The 18,381-nt window shown below is 54.6% G+C and overlaps 2 protein-coding genes across 4 annotated transcripts in view; one reads left to right on the top strand and one right to left on the bottom strand.

The window, feature by feature from the left end:
* Positions 1-3,966: 3,966 nt before the first annotated feature.
* Positions 3,967-4,836, bottom strand: LOC135570193 (keratin-associated protein 4-12-like). The gene has a single exon (XM_065016299.1). It carries the CDS (start codon positions 4,834-4,836, stop codon positions 3,967-3,969), a length of 870 nt encoding a protein of 289 aa, XP_064872371.1.
* Positions 4,837-9,668: 4,832 nt separating this feature from the next.
* Positions 9,669-18,381, top strand: part of LOC135570195 (palmitoyltransferase ZDHHC7-like) — a 36,783-nt gene continuing 28,070 nt past the window's right edge. The window contains exons 1-3 of one of the 3 annotated variants that reach the window (XM_065016301.1): positions 9,669-9,961; positions 11,029-11,087; positions 11,202-11,378. The gene's annotated coding sequence lies outside the window, so the exon portion shown is untranslated. The remainder of the gene's footprint in view (positions 9,962-11,028; positions 11,088-11,201; positions 11,379-18,381) is intronic. The other 2 variants (XM_065016302.1, XM_065016303.1) reach the window with 2 other exon arrangements.

Below are 18,381 nucleotides of genomic sequence, written 5' to 3'. Positions count from 1 at the left end.
CGGCACATAGACGGGGGCATGCAACAGCGGCATACAGACGGCACAGCATGCAACAGCGGCACATAGACGTTAGATTTGCGGCATGCACAGCGGCATTACAGACGGCGACGGCACAGCGGCATTACAGACGGCGGCATGACGTTAGAGGCGGCAACAGCATGCACAGACGGCACATGCACAGACGGCATAGACGGCGGCAAACAGCGGCATAGACGGCATTACAGACGGCAGACGCAGACGGCGGCGCACAGCGGCATACAGACGGTGCATGACAGTGGCAGGACGCACAGCGGCATACAGACGGCAGACGGCGGCAGAACAGCGGCAGATAGATTTGCAACAGCATGCAACAGCGGCATATAGACGGTGGACAGCGGCACAGACGGCGGTGCAACAGCGGCATACAGACGGTGGCAACAGCAACAGCGGCATAGACGGCGGCAGGCAACAGCGGCACATAGACGGCGGCGGCAACAGCGGCATGCACAGATTTATGGCGGCACGGCATACAGATTTATGGCAACAGCACGCAATAGCGGCATACAGACGGGCGGTACGCATGCACAGCGGCATAGACGGCGGCAACAGCATGCACAAAGACGGCAGACATAGACGGCACATAGACGGCGGCATGCAACAGCGGCATACAGACGGCAGACGGCAGCGGCACATAGACGGCGGCACAACAGCGGCATACAGACGCAGACGGCATGCACAGCGGCACATAGACGGCGGCACAGCAACAGCGGCACATAGACGTTAGACGGCAACAGCACGCAACAGCGGCATACAGACGCGGCACAGCATGCAACAGCGGCATACAGACGGCGGCGGCAACAGCGGCACGGCGACGGCATAAGCGGCACATGACGGCGGCACGCACAGCGGCACATAGACGGTGGTCAGAACAGCGGCACACAGACGGTGGCATGCAACAGCGGCATAGACGCAGACGTTAGACGGCGGCACAGCACAGCGGCATATAGACGGCGCGCAACAGCGGCACACAGACGGCGGTGCACAGCGGCACACAGACGGCGGCATGCAACAGCGGCACACAGGCGGCAGCATGCACAGCGGCACATAGACGGCGGCGGCAACAGCGGCATATAGCATACAGCGCAGCGGCACGAGCATGCACAGCGGCACACAGACGGCGGCATGCAACAGCGGCACATAGACGGCGGCATGCACAGCGGCATACAGACGGCGGCGCGGCAACAGCGGCAACAGCGGCAGATAGACGGCATGCAACAGCGGCATACAGACGGCGGTAACAGCGGCATTACAGACGGCGGCAACAGCATGCAACAGCGGCACACAGACGGCGGTGCATGCACAGCGGCATATAGACGATGGCATGATTTGGCAACAGCGGCATACAGACGGCGGCATGCACAGCGGCACACAGACGGCGGCATGCAACAGCGGCATACAGACGGCAATGCAGCGGCAACAGACGGCGGCATGCAACAGCGGCATAGATTAGACGGCGGCATGCAACAGCGGCACATAGACGGCGGCAGGCAACAGCGGCAACAGACGTTAGACGGCGGCATGCACAGCGGCACATAGACGGCGGTGGCAACAGCGGCACATTAGACGGCGGTGCATGCACAGCGGCACATACGTTAGACGGCGGCAACAGCGGCATACAGACGGTGGTGCAACAGCGGCACATAGACGGCGGCACAGCGGCACATAGACGGCGGTATGCAACAGCGGCATAGACGGCGGCATGCAACAGCGGCACATAGACGTCAGACGGCGCGGCAACAGCGGCATAGACGCATGGCGGCACAGCAACAGCGGCATAGACAGACGGTGGCAGCGCAATAGACGGCGGCATGCAACAGCGGCATACGGCGGCAGCATGCACAGCGGCATAGACGGCGGCACGCAACAGCGGCATACAGACGGCGGCACAGCAACAGCGGCACACAGACGTTAGATGGCGGCACAGCATGCACAGCGGCACAGACGTGACGGCATGGTGCAACAGCGGCACAGACGGTGGCATGCAACAGCGGCATTAGACGGCGGCAGGTAACAGCGGCACACAGACGTTAGACGGCGGCATGCAACAGCGGCACACAGACGGCATGCAACAGACGGCATAGAGATTTATGCACAGCACGCAACAGCGGCACAGACGGGGCATGCAACAGCGGCATATAGACGTTTGGCGGCACGCAACAGCGGCATAGACGGGGCATGCACAGCGGCACATAGACGTTGACGGCATGCAACAGCGGCACACAGACGGCACAGCGGCATAGACGGCGGCGGCATGCACAGCGGCACACAGACGCCAGGTACAGCGGCAACAGACGGCGCACAGTAACAGCGGCATACAGACGTTAGACGGCGGCACAGCACAGTGGGCATAGACGGCGGCACGCACAGCGGCACATAGACGGCGGCGGGCACATGCGGCATTACAGACGGCAGGCATAGCAACAGCGGCGCAGACAGCGGCACATAGACGTTAGACGGCGGCATGCAACAGCGGCACACAGACGGCGGCATGCAACAGCGGCACAGATGCGGCAGCGGCAACAGCGGCATTACAGACGGCGGCACACATGTAACAGCGGGCATACAGACGTTAGGCATGGCACAGCGGCATACAGACGGCGGCAGATTTAGACGGCAGATGCAATACAGCATTAGACGGCGGCGTAACAGCGGCATACAGACGGCGGCACAGCGGCACAGACGGCGGCATGCAATAGCGGCACACAGACGGCGGCATGCACAGCGGCACATAGACGGGCGGCAGCACAGCAAACAGCGGCATACAGACGGCGGCAGCATGCACAGCGGCATAGACGTCAGACGGCGGCACACAGCGGCATAGACGGCATACAGACGGCGGCATAGACGGCGGCATGCACAGCGGCACATAGACGGCGGCATGCAACAGCGGCACACAGACGGCGGCAACACAGCATGCACAGCGGCACACAGACGTTAGACGGCGGCAGGCAACAGCGGCATAGACGGACGGCATGCAACAGCGGCACACAGACGGCGGTGCACAGCGGCACAGACGGCGGCAGGCAACAGCGGCACATACAGACGGCGGCATGCAACAGTGGCATATAGACGTTTGATTTGGCAACAGCAGCATTTTATGGCATGCACAGTGGCATTAGAGACGATTATGATGGCAGCATGCAACAGCGGCATACAGACGGCGGCAGCAACAGCGGCACATGACGACGGCGGCATGCAACAGCGGCACATAGACGACGCAGATTTAAGTGCAACAGCGGCATAGACGTTAGACGGCGGCATGCAACAGCGGCATACAGACGCATAGAGACGGCGGCAACAGCATGCAACAGCGGCACATAGACGTCAGACGGCGGCATGCAACAGCGGCATAGACGTTGACGGCAGGCACAGCGGCACAGACATGGCGGCAACAGCGGCACATACAGCGGCATTAGACGGCGCATACAGACAGCGGCATAGACGACGTGGACAACAGACGGCATTAGACGCGGTACAGCGGCACAGACGCCAGACGGCGGCATAGCAACAGCGGCACAGACGGCGGCAACAGCAACAGCGGCACAACAGCATGCACAGCGGCACACAGACGGCAGACATAGCGGCGTTTAGACGGCGGCATGCACAGCGGCATTACAGATAGACGGCGGCATGCAACAGCGGCATAGACGTTTAGACGGCATTTGCAGACAGCATGCAACAGCGGCACATAGACGGCGGATTTGCGCACAGCGGCATAGACAGACGGCGGCCGCAACAGCGGCATTACAGATTTGGCGGCACAGCGGCATACAGACGGCGGCATACAGCGGCATAACAGACGGCACAGACGCCAGACGGCACATAAACAGCGGCATTACAGACGCCAGAACGGCGGCAACAGACGACACAGCGCACACAGACGTTCAGACGGCGGCAACAGCATGCAGCGGCATACAGACGTTAGATTTATGGCATGCACAGCGGCATAGACGGCGGTATCGGCGGCAACAGACAACAGCGGCACAGAACCAGACGGCGGCAACAGCGGCATACAGACGGCGGTTTATGGCGGCACAGCATGCAACAGCGGCACATAGACGTCAGACGGCGGCACAGCATGCACAGCGGCATAGACGTTAGACGGCGGCACGCAACAGCGGCATAGACGGCGGCATGCACAGCGGCAACAGCATGCATGCAAGATACCTGGCAGATGCACAGCATATGAACAGCGGCACGACGGCACAGACGGCGGCATGCAACAGCGGCATAGACGTTAGGCGGCAGGCACAGCGGCATAGACAGCATGCAACAGCGGCACATAGACGGCATGACAGCGGCATAGAGCATGCACAGCGGCATACAGACGTTGACGGCGGCAACAGCGGCACACAGACATAGACGGCGGCAACAGATGCAACAGCGGCATACAGACGTCAGACGGCACATACAGCGGCAACAGCGGTAGACGGCGGCATGCAACAGCGGCATACAGACGGCAGACAGACGGCATGCACAGCGGCACACAGACGTCAGACGGCGGCATGCAACAGCGGCACATAGACGGCGGCACAGCAACAGCGGCACAGACGGCGGCATAACAGCGGCACAGACGGCAGCGGCAACAGACGCACACAGACGGCGGCATGCAACAGCGGCATAGACGTTAGACGGCGGCATGCATGCACAGCGGCACATAGACGACGGCATGCACAGCGGCATACAGACGGCGGTACGCAACAGCGGCACATAGACGTCAGACGGCATGCACAGCGGCACATAGACGGCGGCATGCAACAGCGGCACAGACGGCGGGCAACAGGCACAGCGGCACATAGACGACAGACGGCGGCAACAGCATGCACAGCGGCATAGACGGCAGACACAGCGGCACAGCATGCACGGCACATAGGCATTTAGCAGCATCAGACGGCGGCATGCACAGCGGCACACAGACGGCGGCATGCAACAGCGGCATACAGACGGCGGCGTTACGTAACAGCGGCATACAGACAGCAGGCGCAACAGACGGCATTACAGACGGCGGCAACAGCAACAGCGGCATACAGACGGCGGCAGGCAAACAGCGGCACAGACGGCAGAACAGCGGCATTACAGATTTACAGGCGCATAGACGACGGACGGCAACAGCATGCAACAGCGGCATTACAGACGTTAGATGGCACACGCAACGGCACACAGACGGCGGCATGCAACAGCGGCATACAGACGGCGGCGGCAACAGCACGCAACAGACGGCACAGCGATCGCCAGACGGCGGCAGGCAACAGCGGCACACAGACGGCAGACGGCAACAGCATGCAACAGCGGCATTACAGACGGACGGCGGCACAGCGGCACACAGGCACGACGCAGACGGCGGCACAGCGGCACAGACGGCAGATTTGCAACAGCGGCACACAGACGTTAGATTTATGGCAGACAGCGGCACACAGACGGCGGCACAGCGGCATTAGACGGCGTGCACAGCGGCACATAGACGGCGGCAGACGTTACGGCGGCAACAGCATGCAGACAGGCGGCAACAGCGGCACAGAGACGGCACGCAACAGCGGCACAGACGTTAGACGGCGGCATGCAACAGCGGCATACAGACGGACGGCGGCACAGCATGCAACAGCGGCATAGACGGCGGCATGCACAGCGGCACATAGACGGCGGCGCGTAACAGCGGCACATAGACGGCGGCGCGCAACAGCGGCATACAGACGGCGGCAGCATGCACAGCGGCATACAGATTTGGGCGTAACAGCGGCAACAGCGGCACAGCGGCACAGATTTGGCGGCAATGCAACAGCGGCACACAGACGGCAGGCATACAGACGGCATGCACAGCGGCACAGACGGCGGGTGCACAGCGGCATACAGACGCGGCATGCACAGCGGCATTAGACGGCGGCATGCAATTTGCGGCATACAGACGGCGGCAGACAGCGGCACACAGACGGCGCATATTACGACAGCGGCACACAGACGGCGGCGTACGCAACAGCGGCACAGAGACGGCGGTAACAGCGGCGACGGTGGGCACGCAACAGCGGCATACAGACGGCGGCAGACGGCGGCACAGCAGACGGCGGCATACAGCGGCACGTTGTGGCGGCAACAGCACAGCGGCAAGAGCGGCATGCACAGCGGCATAGACGGCGGCATGCAACAGCGGCATTACAGACGGCGGTACGCAACAGCGGCATAGACGGCGGCATGCAAGAGCGGCACACAGACGGCGGCATGCACAGCGGCACAGACGGACGGCAGCATGCAACAGCGGCACACAGACGGCGGCAGACGGCGGCATACAGACGGCGGCAACAGCACGCAACAGCGGCACACAGACGGCGGCGGCATGCACAGCGGCACACAGACGGCAGAACGGCGGCAGCATGCAACAGACGGCACATGACGCAACAGCGGCACACAGACGGCGGTGCAACAGCGGCACAGACGGCGGCAGCACAGCGGCACAGACAGACGGCAACAGCAACACGGCATAGATTTGGCGGCAACAGCGGCATACAGACGGCGGCACGTACAGCGGCACAGACGGTCAGATTTATGCAACAGCGGCATGGCACGGCGGTATAGATTTGGCGGCACAGCAACAGCGGCACATAGACGTTAGACGGCGGCATGCAACAGCGGCACATAGACGGCGGCATGCAACAGCGGCATACAGACGGCGGCGGCGGCAACAGCACAGCGGCATACAGACGGCGGCACGCAATAGCGGCACACAGACGGCATGCAACAGCGGCACACAGACGGCATGCAACAGCGGCATACAGACGGCGGCACGCAACAGCGGCATATAGACGGCGGCGGCAACAGCGGCATACAGACGGCGGCATGCACAGCGGCACAGACGGCGGCACAGCAACAGCGGCACAGCGACGATTAGCAACAGCGGCACAGACAGCGGCATACAGACGGCATACAGATCGGCACATAGACGGCGGCAACAGCGGCACAGACGGCGGCATGCACAGCGGCACAGACGGCGGTGCGCAACAGCGGCATACAGACGGCAGACAGCATGCACAGCGGCATACAGACGGCACATAGATCGGCACGACAGCATGCGGCGGCGCACAGCGGCACATAGACGTTACGCATGCAACAGCGGCATACAGACATGCACAGCGGCACATAGACGGCGGCACGTAACAGCGGCACATAGACGGCGGCATGCAGCGGCATACAGACGGCGGCGGTATGCAACAGCGGGCATACAGACGGCGGCAGGCACAGCGGCATACAGACGTCAGACGGCGGCACATAGACAGCGGCATACAGACGGCGGCATGCAACAGCGGCACATAGACGGCGGCATGCAACAGCGGCACATAGAGACGTTAGACGGCGGCGGTGAACAGCGGCATATAGACGGCGGCATGCACAGCGGCATATAGACGGCGGCACAGCATAACAGCGGCATACAGACGTTAGATTGGCGGCACGCAACAGCGGCACACAGACGGCGGACGGCAGCGGCATACAGACGGCGGCATGCAACAGCGGCACAGACGGCGGCATGCATAGACGGCGGCACACAGCGGCATTTACAGAGACGGCGGCATGCAACAGCGGCATACAGACGTCAGACGGCGGCAACAGCGGCACAGACGACAGACGTGCGGTGCAACAGCAGCACATAGACGGCGGCATGCAACAGCGGCATATAGACGGCGGTACAACAGCGGCACATAGACGGCAGATTTAACAGTGGCATACAGACGGCATGCAACAGCGGCACAGCAGACGGCGGCATGCAACAGCGGCATTACAGACGTCAGACGGCGGCACGTAACAGCGGCATACAGACGGCGGTAGGCGGCGCACAGCGGCATAGACGGCGGCGCACAGCGGCACATAGACGGTAGACGGCGGCACGCAACAGCGGCATAGACGACGGCGGCGCACAGCGGCACATAGACGGCGGGCACATAGACGGCATGCAACAGCGGCATACAGACGGTGGCATGCACAGCGGCACATAGACGGCGCACAGCATGCAATAGCGGCATACAGACGGCGGCGGCATGCAACAGCGGCATAGACGGCGGCAACAGCGGCACAGACGGCGGCATGCAACAGCGGCACACAGACGGCAACAGCAACAGCGGCATACGTTAGACGGCGGCACAGCAACAGCGGCACAGACGGTGGCACAACAGCGGCATATAGACGGCGGCAACAGCGGCATTACAGACGGCAGCATGCACAGCGGCACAGACGGCGGCAGCGGCATTACAGACGGCGGGCACAGACGGCATACAGACGGCGGCATGCAACAGCGGCACAGACGGCGGCACAGCATGGCAACAGCGGCATACAGACGTCGGCGGCGGCATAACAGCGGCATACAGACGGCGGCAGCACAGCGGCATACAGACGGTGGCATGCAACAGCGGCACAGACGGCACACAGCGGCACATAGACAGACGGCGGCATGCAACAGCGGCATAGATTGCTAGACGGCGGCATGCAACAGCGGCACAGACGTTAGACGGCGGCATGCAACAGCGGCATATACAGACGGCATACAGATTTGCGGCATGCAACAGCGGCATAACAGACGGCGGCATGCAACAGCGGCACACAGACGGCACAACAGCGGCATAGACGGCGGCAACAGCGGCACGTTACGGCGGCATGCAACAGCGGCACATAGACGCATGACAGCGGCATAGACGTAGACAGCACCTGGCAATGATTTGCGCATGACAGCGGCATACAGACGGCAGCACGGCGGCAACAGGCATAATTTTTTGCGCATGCAACAGCGGCATATGACGGCGGCAGAACAGCGGCATACAGCATGGCAACAGATCGGCATATAGACGTTGACGGCGGCATGCACAGCGGCATATAGACGTTAGACGGAACGGCATGCACAGTGGCATAGACGTTAGACGGCATGCCAGTGGCAATAGACGTTAGATGGTGGTATGTTGGCAAGTGGATATAGATGTTAGATGGTGGACTAGATGGACACAGTACCACACAACACAGCACAGTAGGTGACACAGTACCAACACTGCACAGTAGGTGGCGGCATGCACAAACAACGTGTGAATGCCATGATACCGAAGAAGAAGAAGCAGCAGCTCTGGCAAAGATGTTTATGACTAACCCAAGATAGACCACAGCCTGTTGTTTCCAATGGGGAAAAATTAGTCACAGTGGGCAGGCCATGCATTGAGGGGCAGAGCCAAGAACGACGCAACGAGATCCTATTTGCTGGTTCTAGGAAATATTTGCATATTTCCGTTAGGGAACGCCTACTCTGTGAAGTGCGTGTGTGCAAAATCTCAATTTGCCCATGCGCTCCTTCGAAACAACGCAAATGTTTTTTTAAATGTTGGCAAAGGATAAGGTCTACAAAACTTAGTCCACTTGTATCGTAACAGATTGACGTTTTGGGAACAGAAAACTGTATTGATAATCAATTGTTTCATCGATGAGAACATTTGCAGAATTTCGGCCAAAATCCAACTCTTTCCATCTTCTCCACTACTGGCCACTTTCCTCTCACTACCCTATTTGGTAGTGAGAGGAAACCCCAAGCGGATGCTTCACATTTATACATCCGGTGAAATATCTGTCTCGTTCTATTTGTGGCTCTGCGAAAGGCAAGAACGATGAATACTATGCATCTGCAGAGAGGCATCACCGTAAATACTGTACGGACAATGCAGAAACCAGTTTGACTATAAATCAGCTTTGCTAAAACGCCCAATCAGGAAAAAGCTAAACCCGGAAGTAATTTATCCAGCTGTTGGTGTGTGTGTGTGTGTGTGAGAGAGAAACATAGAGAGAGAAACAGAGAGAGAGGAGATGGTGGTTGTTTGTGGCTTTCTTTGGGATGAAAATAATACACCGTATAAAAATGTAACCGACGACATAAATCCACGTCTGGTCTCGAACAAGGAACATTGTGGTAAGAAGCGACAGATCACGTTAAGTTAGTTTGGCCAGTGAGCTTAGCTATGCTAACAGAATTGGCAGTGTTGTCACAGATACAAACATCGTATAAACATCTTTTGGTATTGTTATGCTAACCGGTTAGCTAGCTTTGATTTAGCTAGAAACAACTGTTGGTCAATTAGGGCAAAAATAACAACCGGTGTAACATGTTGTCAATGTTAACTAACGTTAATCACGACTCGTGAAGAGTGATGACTTTCTTCTTTGTTTGAATGGTTTGCTGTAGTTCATATTTGTAGCTGGGCTTAGCTACTGTATTTGACCATTTTAATCCGTTTAGACACCCGCTGTTGTGTGTCTGTCGCTCAAAACAGATATGGCGAATGTTGTGTGTTCGGGAATAATCACGTTTCACACCATGAGTTACTAGTAACGTTAGCTACTAAAGAAACAATAATAAATATTCCTCAGAAAGTAGTTGATCAAATGAATTGCTAGTAGATCAGATATGACCGGTGTTCTTCTCGTAACACAGTAAATCAAAGAGACGATGTGGACTGGATCAGAACAATGTGGTATGTGTGAGTAGTCAGTGACAGGTTATGACTATCAGAGCATGTAACAGCCTGCTAGTCTTGGCTATTTAAAGAGTGTATGGGTGTGACCGTAGCCAGGCTTTGTAGACAACATACCAGACCGGACTATTAGGAGATGAGTGAGTTTCCTCAACTGCAGAGGAAGGTGGAACTTGACTGAATGATACCTGATACTACATCCACGGTTGTGCTGTTTCTCTACCTTTGTTGTGTGGACAGCTGCACTCTAGACATGACAGCATCCTAAAAGGCTCCCCATTCCCTTTATAGTGTCATTTGGGATGCACACTATGTTATTCAGGGCAAGCTCATTGTGACTCTTGGCGTCTAAATGCTCAGCCTAGTTAACATTAAACCTGGCCTGACCATTATACACAAATGACACATTTGGCCTTTAGACTCAAGTAGTTTAATGTGTCTGTACATCCAGATAGGGGTGTGGGAGAAAGCTACATAGACACATGTGTGTTTGTGTCCCCATCAGGGAAATATGCTCTTGTGGAAGGCATAGACGCCAGTGTGCAGATCTGGGTTGCATCTGTGGTAATACACACACATACACACACACACACACACACACACACTTGGCACTCCACCACCTCACATTGCTGACACACTTCTGTGGCTCGTGGTCTAACATGGTGTGTGTCTGCGCAGGTATTTGGGCCTGGATGAGGTCTTGTAGCCAACCATGTTCCCCTGCTCCACCACAACACAGTAGACCAGAGGAGAGTAGACAGACAGTAGAATTCAATGTCATTGTGAAGAGGTCAAGGTCATTGTGAAGAGGACAAGGTCATTGTGAAGAGGACACTGTGAAGAGGACACTGTGAGGTGAGTTACATATGGTTAGTGTGTTGTGGAGATGGCTATTAGACCTAGTTTAAATACTACTAGTTCTACACACCATACAGACAGAGGCCAGGGCTTCCTGTAAGGCCAGGGCTTCCTGTAAGGCCAGGGCTTCCTGTAAGGCCAGGGCTTCCCTGTAGGGGGCTTCCTGTAAGGCCAGGGCTTCCTGTAGGGCTTCCTGTAAGGCCAGGGCTTCCTGTAAGGCCAGGGCTTCCTGTAAGGCCAGGGCTTCCTGTAGGCCAGGGCTTCCTGTAGGCTAGGGCTTCCTGTAGGCTAGGGCTTCCTGTAGGCTAGGGCTTCCTGTAGGCCAGGGCTTCCTGTAGGCCAGGGCTTCCTGTAGGCTAGGGCTTCCTGTAGCCCAGGTCTGGTGTCTGTCTACTACAGTTATGTTGAGGGTAACCTGTAGCCCAGGTCTGGTGTCTACTACAGTTATGTTGAGGGTAACCTGTAGCCCAGGTCTGGTGTCTACTACAGTTATGTAGGGGGATAACCTGTAGCCCAGGTCTGGTGTCTACTACAGTTATGTAGGGGGTAACCTGTAGCCCAGGTCTGGTGTCTGTCTACTACAGTTATGTAGGGGGTAACCTGTAGCCCAGGTCTGGTGTCTGTCTACTACAGTTATGTAGGGGTAACCTGCAGCCCAGGTCTGGTGTCTGTCTACTACAGTTATGTAGGGGGTAACCTGTAGCCCAGGTCTGGTGTCTGTCTACTACAGTTATGTAGGGGTAACCTGTAGCCCAGGTCTGGTGTCCTGTCTGGTGTCTGTCTACTACAGTTATGTAGGGGTAACCTGTAGCCCAGGTCTGGTGTCTGTCTACTACAGTTATGTAGGGGGTAACCCTGTAGCCCAGGTCTGGTGTCTGTCTACTACAGTTATGTAGGGGGTAACCTGTAGCCCAGGTCTGGTGTCTGTCTACTACAGTTATGTAGGGGGTAACCTGTAGCCCAGGTCTGGTGTCTGTCTACTACAGTTATGTAGGGGGTAACCTGTAGCCCAGGTCTGGTGTCTGTCTACTACAGTTATGTAGGGGTAACCTGTAGCCCAGGTCTGGTGTCTGTCTACTACAGTTATGTAGGGGTAACCTGTAGCCCAGGTCTGGTGTCTGTCTACTACAGTTATGTAGGGGGTAAGGTCTGGTGTCTGTCTACTACAGTTATGTAGGTGGTAACCTGCTGCGCAGATTATTTGGTGTTGGTATTTATCAGGATCCCCATTAGCCACTGCAAAAGCATCAGTTACTCTTCCAAGGATCCACATGAAACATGACATGATGCATAGTACAGAACATTATTAGTCGAGGACTGAAATACATACATTTAAAACATCACACAGTCTACATGTTAGCACACACACACACAATATCTAGGTCCAATACATAACACAGTGTAAATATGTATGAAATGGGACTGTGAAGAGACACGGCCCTATGTGCAGTAAGGTGTTATTTTATCTGGTACCCTGAGTTACCTGGGTTACCTGGGTTACCAGAGAGTTCCATGTAGTCATGGCTCGATTTAATACGGTGTGTTTCCCCGGCCTCTGTTCTGGACCCGGGGACTGTGAAGAGACCTCTGGTTGAATGTCTTGTACCCGATGAGTGTCTGAACTGTGAAGAGACCTCTGGTTGAATGTCTTGTACCTGATGAGTGTCTGAACTGTGAAGAGACCTCTGGTTGAATGTCTTGTACCCGATGAGTGTCTGAACTGTGAAGAGACCTCTGGTTGAATGTCTTGTACCCGATGAGTGTCTGAACTGTGAAGAGACCTCTGGTTGAATGTCTTGTACCTGATGAGTGTCTGAACTGTGAAGAGACCTCTGGTTGAATGTCTTGTACCCGATGAGTGTCTGAACTGTGAAGAGACCTCTGGTTGAATGTCTTGTACCCGATGAGTGTCTGAACTGTGAAGAGACCTCTGGTTGAATGTCTTGTACCCGATGAGTGCTGTACTAGGGGTGATGCTCTGACGAGGTCAGATACCTAGGCTGTACTAGGGGCGATGCTCTGACGAGGTCAGATACCTAGGCTGAACTAGGGGTGATGCTCTGATGAAGTCAGATACCTAGGCTGTACTAGGGGCGATGCTCTGACGAGGTCAGATACCTAGGCTGTACTAGGGATGATGCTCTGACGAGGTCAGATACCTAGGCTGTACTTAACCCACATGACCAGCACTGAAACTAGGCTAGTTGTTGCTGTGGTGACCTGCACGGACACTGGGCTAGTTGTTGCTGTGGTGACCTGCACGGACACTAGGCTAGTCGTTGCTGTGGTGACCTGCACGGACACTAGGCTAGTTGTTGCTGTGGTGACCTGCACTGACACTAGGCTAGTTGTTGCTGTGGTGACCTGCACTGACACTAGGCTAGTTGTTGTTGTGGTGACCTGCACTGACACTAGGCTAGTTGTTGCTGTGGTGACCTGCACTGACACTAGGCTAGTTGTTGCTGTGGTGACCTGCACTGACACTAGGCTAGTTGTTGTTGTGGTGACCTGCACTGACACTAGGCTAGTTGTTGTTGTGGTGACCTGCACTGACACTAGGCTAGTTGTTGTTGTGGTGACCTGCACTGACACTAGGCTAGTTGTTGTTGTGGTGACCTGCACTGACACTGGGCTAGTTGTTGTTGTGGTGACCTGCACTGACACTAGGCTAGTTGTTGCTGTGGTGACCTGCACTGACACTGGGCTAGTTGTTGCTGTGGTGACCTGCACTGACACTGGGCTAGTTGTTGCTGTGGTGACCTGCACTGACACTGGGCTAGTTGTTGCTGTGGTGACCTGCACTGACACTGGGCTAGTTGTTGCTGTGGTGACCTGCACGGACACTAGGCTAGTTGTTGCTGTGGTGACCTGCACTGACACTAGGCTAGTTGTCGCTGTGGTGACCTGCACTGACACTAGGCTAGTTGTTGTTGTGGTGACCTGCACTGACACTAGGCTAGTTGTTGCTGTGGTGACCTGCACGGACACTAGGCTAGTTGTTGCTGTGGTGACCTGCACTGACACTAGGCTAGTTGTTGTTGTGGTGACCTGCACTGACACTAGGCTAGTTGTTGTGGTGACCTGCACTGACACTAGGCTAGTTGTTGCTGTGGTGACCTGCACTGACACTGGGCCTAGTTGTTGTTGTGGTGACCTGCACTGACACTGGGCTAGTTGTTGCTGTGGTGACCTGCACTGACACTAGGCTAGTTGTTGTTGTGGTGACCTGCATTGACACTAGGCTAGTTGTTGTGGTGACCTGCACTGACACTAGGCTAGTTGTTGCTGTGGTGACCTGCACTGACACTAGGCTAGTTGTTGCTGTGGTGACCTGCACTGACACTAGGCTAGTTGTTGCTGTGGTGACCTGCACTGACACTAGGCTAGTTGTTGCTGTGGTGACCTGCACTGACACTGGGCTAGTTGTTGCTGTGGTGACCTGCACTGACACTAGGCTAGTTGTTGTTGTGGTGACCTGCACTGACACTAGGCTAGTTGTTGCTGTGGTGACCTGCACTGACACTGGGCTAGTTGTTGCTGTGGTGACCTGCACTGACACTAGGCTAGGCCTATATATGCTGTCATTGTTCTGAAACATAACTTACCGTGTACAATTGTCCAGACAGCACTTTCACACCCCCATTAAAAATAGCTTTTCTGGGGTTTAAAATCATTATCTTGACATTCAAAACCCCTGTAATACACAATATGTGATGGAGCCACACACTAGGGGTCACGCTGAAAGTCCTGAGACATTTAGATTCCTGGTCTATTCCTGTGTGGTAGTGATGGTACCAGGTGTCAGGTTGATTCCTGGTTCTATTCCTGTGTGGTAGTGATGGTACCAGGTGTCAGGTTGATGCTTGGTTCTATTCCTGTGTGGTAGTGATGGTACCAGGTGTCAGGTTGATGCTTGGTTCTATTCCTGTGTTGTAGTGATGGTACCAGGTTGATTCCTGGTTCTATTCCTGTGTGGTAGTGATGGTACCAGGTGTCAGGTTGATGCTTGGTTTTATTCCTGTGTTGTAGTGATGGTACCAGGTTGATTCCTGGTTCTATTCCTGTGTGGTAGTGATGGTACCAGGTGTCAGGTTGATGCTTGGTTCTATTCCTGTGTTGTAGTGATGGTACCAGGTATTTTCCTGGTTCTATTCCTGTGTTGTAGTGATGGTACCAGGTACCAGGTTGATTCCTGGTCTTCTATTCCTGTGTTGTAGTGATGGTACCAGGTTGATTCCTGGTTCTATTCCTGTGTTGTAGTGATGGTACCAGGTACCAGGTTGATTCCTGGTTCTATTCCTGTGTTGTAGTGATGGTACCAGGTTGATTCCTGGTTCTATTCCTGTGTAGTAGTGATGGTACCAGGTACCAGGTTGATTCCTGGTTCTATTCCTGTGTTGTAGTGATGGTACCAGGTTGATTCCTGGTTCTATTCCTGTGTTGTAGTGATGGTACCAGGTACCAGGTTGATTCCTGGTTCTATTCCTGTGTGGTAGTGATGGTACCAGGTTGATTCCTGGTCTATTCCTGTGTTGTAGTGATGGTACCAGGTTGATTCCTGGTTATATTCCTGTGTGGTAGTGATGGTACCAGGTACCTGGTTGATTCCTGGTTCTATTCCTGTGTTGTAGTGATGGTACCAGGTTGATTCCTGGTTCTATTCCTGTGTTGTAGTGATGGTACCAGGTTGATTCCTGGTTCTATTCCTGTGTGGTAGTGATGGTACCAGGTTGATTCCTGGTTCTATTCCTGTGTTGTAGTGATGGTACCAGGTTGATTCCTGGTTCTATTCCTGTGTGGTAGTGATGGTACCAGGTTGATTCCTGGTTCTATTCCTGTGTTGTAGTGATGGTACCAGGTGTCAGGTTGATTCCTGGTTCTATTCCTGTGTGGTAGTGATGGTACCAGGTACCAGGTTGATTCCTGGTTCTATTCCTGTGTGGTAGTGATGGTACCAGGTTGATGCTTGGTTCTATTCCTGTGTTGTAGTGATGGTACCAGGTACCAGGTTGATTCCTGGTTCTATTCCTGTGTTGTAGTGATGGTACCAGGTTGATTCCTGGTTCTATTCCTGTGTAGTAGTGATGGTACCAGGTACCAGGTTGATTCCTGGTTCTATTCCTGTGTTGTAGTGATGGTACCAGGTTGATTCCTGGTTCTATTCCTGTGTGGTAGTGATGGTACCAGGTTGATTCCTGGTTCTATTCCTGTGTGGTAGTGATGGTACCAGGTTGATTCCTGGTTCTATTCCTGTGTTGTAGTGATTTTACATTTACATTTAAGTCATTTAGCAGACGCTCTTGTCCAGAGCGACTTACAAATTGGTGCATTCACCTTATGACATCCAGTGGAACAGTAGTGCATCTAAATCTTTTAAGGGGGAGGGGGGGTGAGAGGGATTACTTTATCCTATCCTAGGTATTCCTTAAAGAGGTGGGGTTTCAGGTGTCTCCGGAAGGTGGTGATTGACTCCGCTGTCCTGGCGTCGTGAGGGAGTTTGTTCCACCATTGGGGGGCCAGAGCAGCGAACAGTTTTGACTGGGCTGAGCGGGAACTGTACTTCCTCAGTGGTAGGGAGGCGAGCAGGCCAGAGGTGGATGAACGCAGTGCCCTTGTTTGGGTGTAGGGCCTGATCAGAGCCTGGAGGTACTGAGGTGCCGTTCCCCTCACAGCTCCGTAGGCAAGCACCATGGTCTTGTAGCGGATGCGAGCTTCAACTGGAAGCCAGTGGAGGGAGCGGAGGAGCGGGGTGACGTGAGAGAACTTGGGAAGGTTGAACACCAGACGGGCTGCGGCGTTCTGGATGAGTTGTAGGGGTTTAATGGCACAGGCAGGGAGCCCAGCCAACAGCGAGTTGCAGTAATCCAGACGGGAGATGACAAGTGCCTGGATTAGGACCTGCGCCGCTTCCTGTGTGAGGCAGGGTCGTACTCTGCGGATGTTGTAGAGCATGAACCTACAGGTACCAGGTTGATTCCTGGTTCTATTCCTGTGTGGTAGTGATGGTACCAGGTTGATTCCTGGTTCTATTCCTGTGTTGTAGTGATGGTACCAGGTTGATTCCTGGTTCTATTCCTGTGTGGTAGTGATGGTACCAGGTTGATTCCTGGTTCTATTCCTGTGTTGTAGTGATGGTACCAGGTGTCAGGTTGATTCCTGGTTCTATTCCTGTGTGGTAGTGATGGTACCAGGTACCAGGTTGATTCCTGGTTCTATTCCTGTGTTGTAGTGATGGTACCAGGTACCAGGTTGATTCCTGGTTCTATTCCTGTGTTGTAGTGATGGTACCAGGTTGATTCCTGGTTCTATTCCTGTGTTGTAGTGATGGTACCAGGTTGATTCCTGGTTATATTCCTGTGTAATAGTGATGGTACCAGGTACCAGGTTGATTCCTGGTCTATTCTTGTGTGGTAGTGATGGGTACCAGGTACCAGGTGTGAATCTTGGTTCTATTCTATCTGCTTTACAGATTCATATTATCAACATGGGCTTTACACTAGTGTGTTATTGCCTTTTCAGAACATCTGGTATTGGAGTGGGACTGTCTCTGTTAGGGAGAGGAAGGCAGAAGGGCTGGGAACTGATGGACATAATGCTTTATAGCCTCTAGACTGATGGACATAATGCTTTATGGCCTCTAGACTGATGGACATAATGCTTTATAGCCTCTAGACTGATGGACATAATGCTTCATAGCCTCTAGACTGATGGACATAATGCTTTATAGCCTCTAGACTGATGGACATAATGCTTTATAGCCTCTAGACTGATGGACATAATGCTTTATAGCCTCTAGACTGATGGACATAATGCTTTATAGCCTCTAGACTGATGGACATAATGCTTTATAGCCTCTAGACTGATGGACATAATGCTTCATAGCCTCTAGACTGATGGTCATAATGCTTTATAGCCTCTAGACTGATGGACATAATGCTTTATAGCCTCTACACTGATGGTCATAATGCTTTATAACCTCTAGACTGATGGACATAATGTT

Source organism: Oncorhynchus nerka, unplaced genomic scaffold (assembly GCF_034236695.1).
Source record: "Oncorhynchus nerka isolate Pitt River unplaced genomic scaffold, Oner_Uvic_2.0 unplaced_scaffold_1045, whole genome shotgun sequence".
NCBI classification, from domain to species: Eukaryota; Metazoa; Chordata; class Actinopteri; order Salmoniformes; family Salmonidae; genus Oncorhynchus; species Oncorhynchus nerka.
Note: the sequence above shows the minus strand (reverse complement) of the source record. Positions and strands in the feature narration are given on the sequence as shown.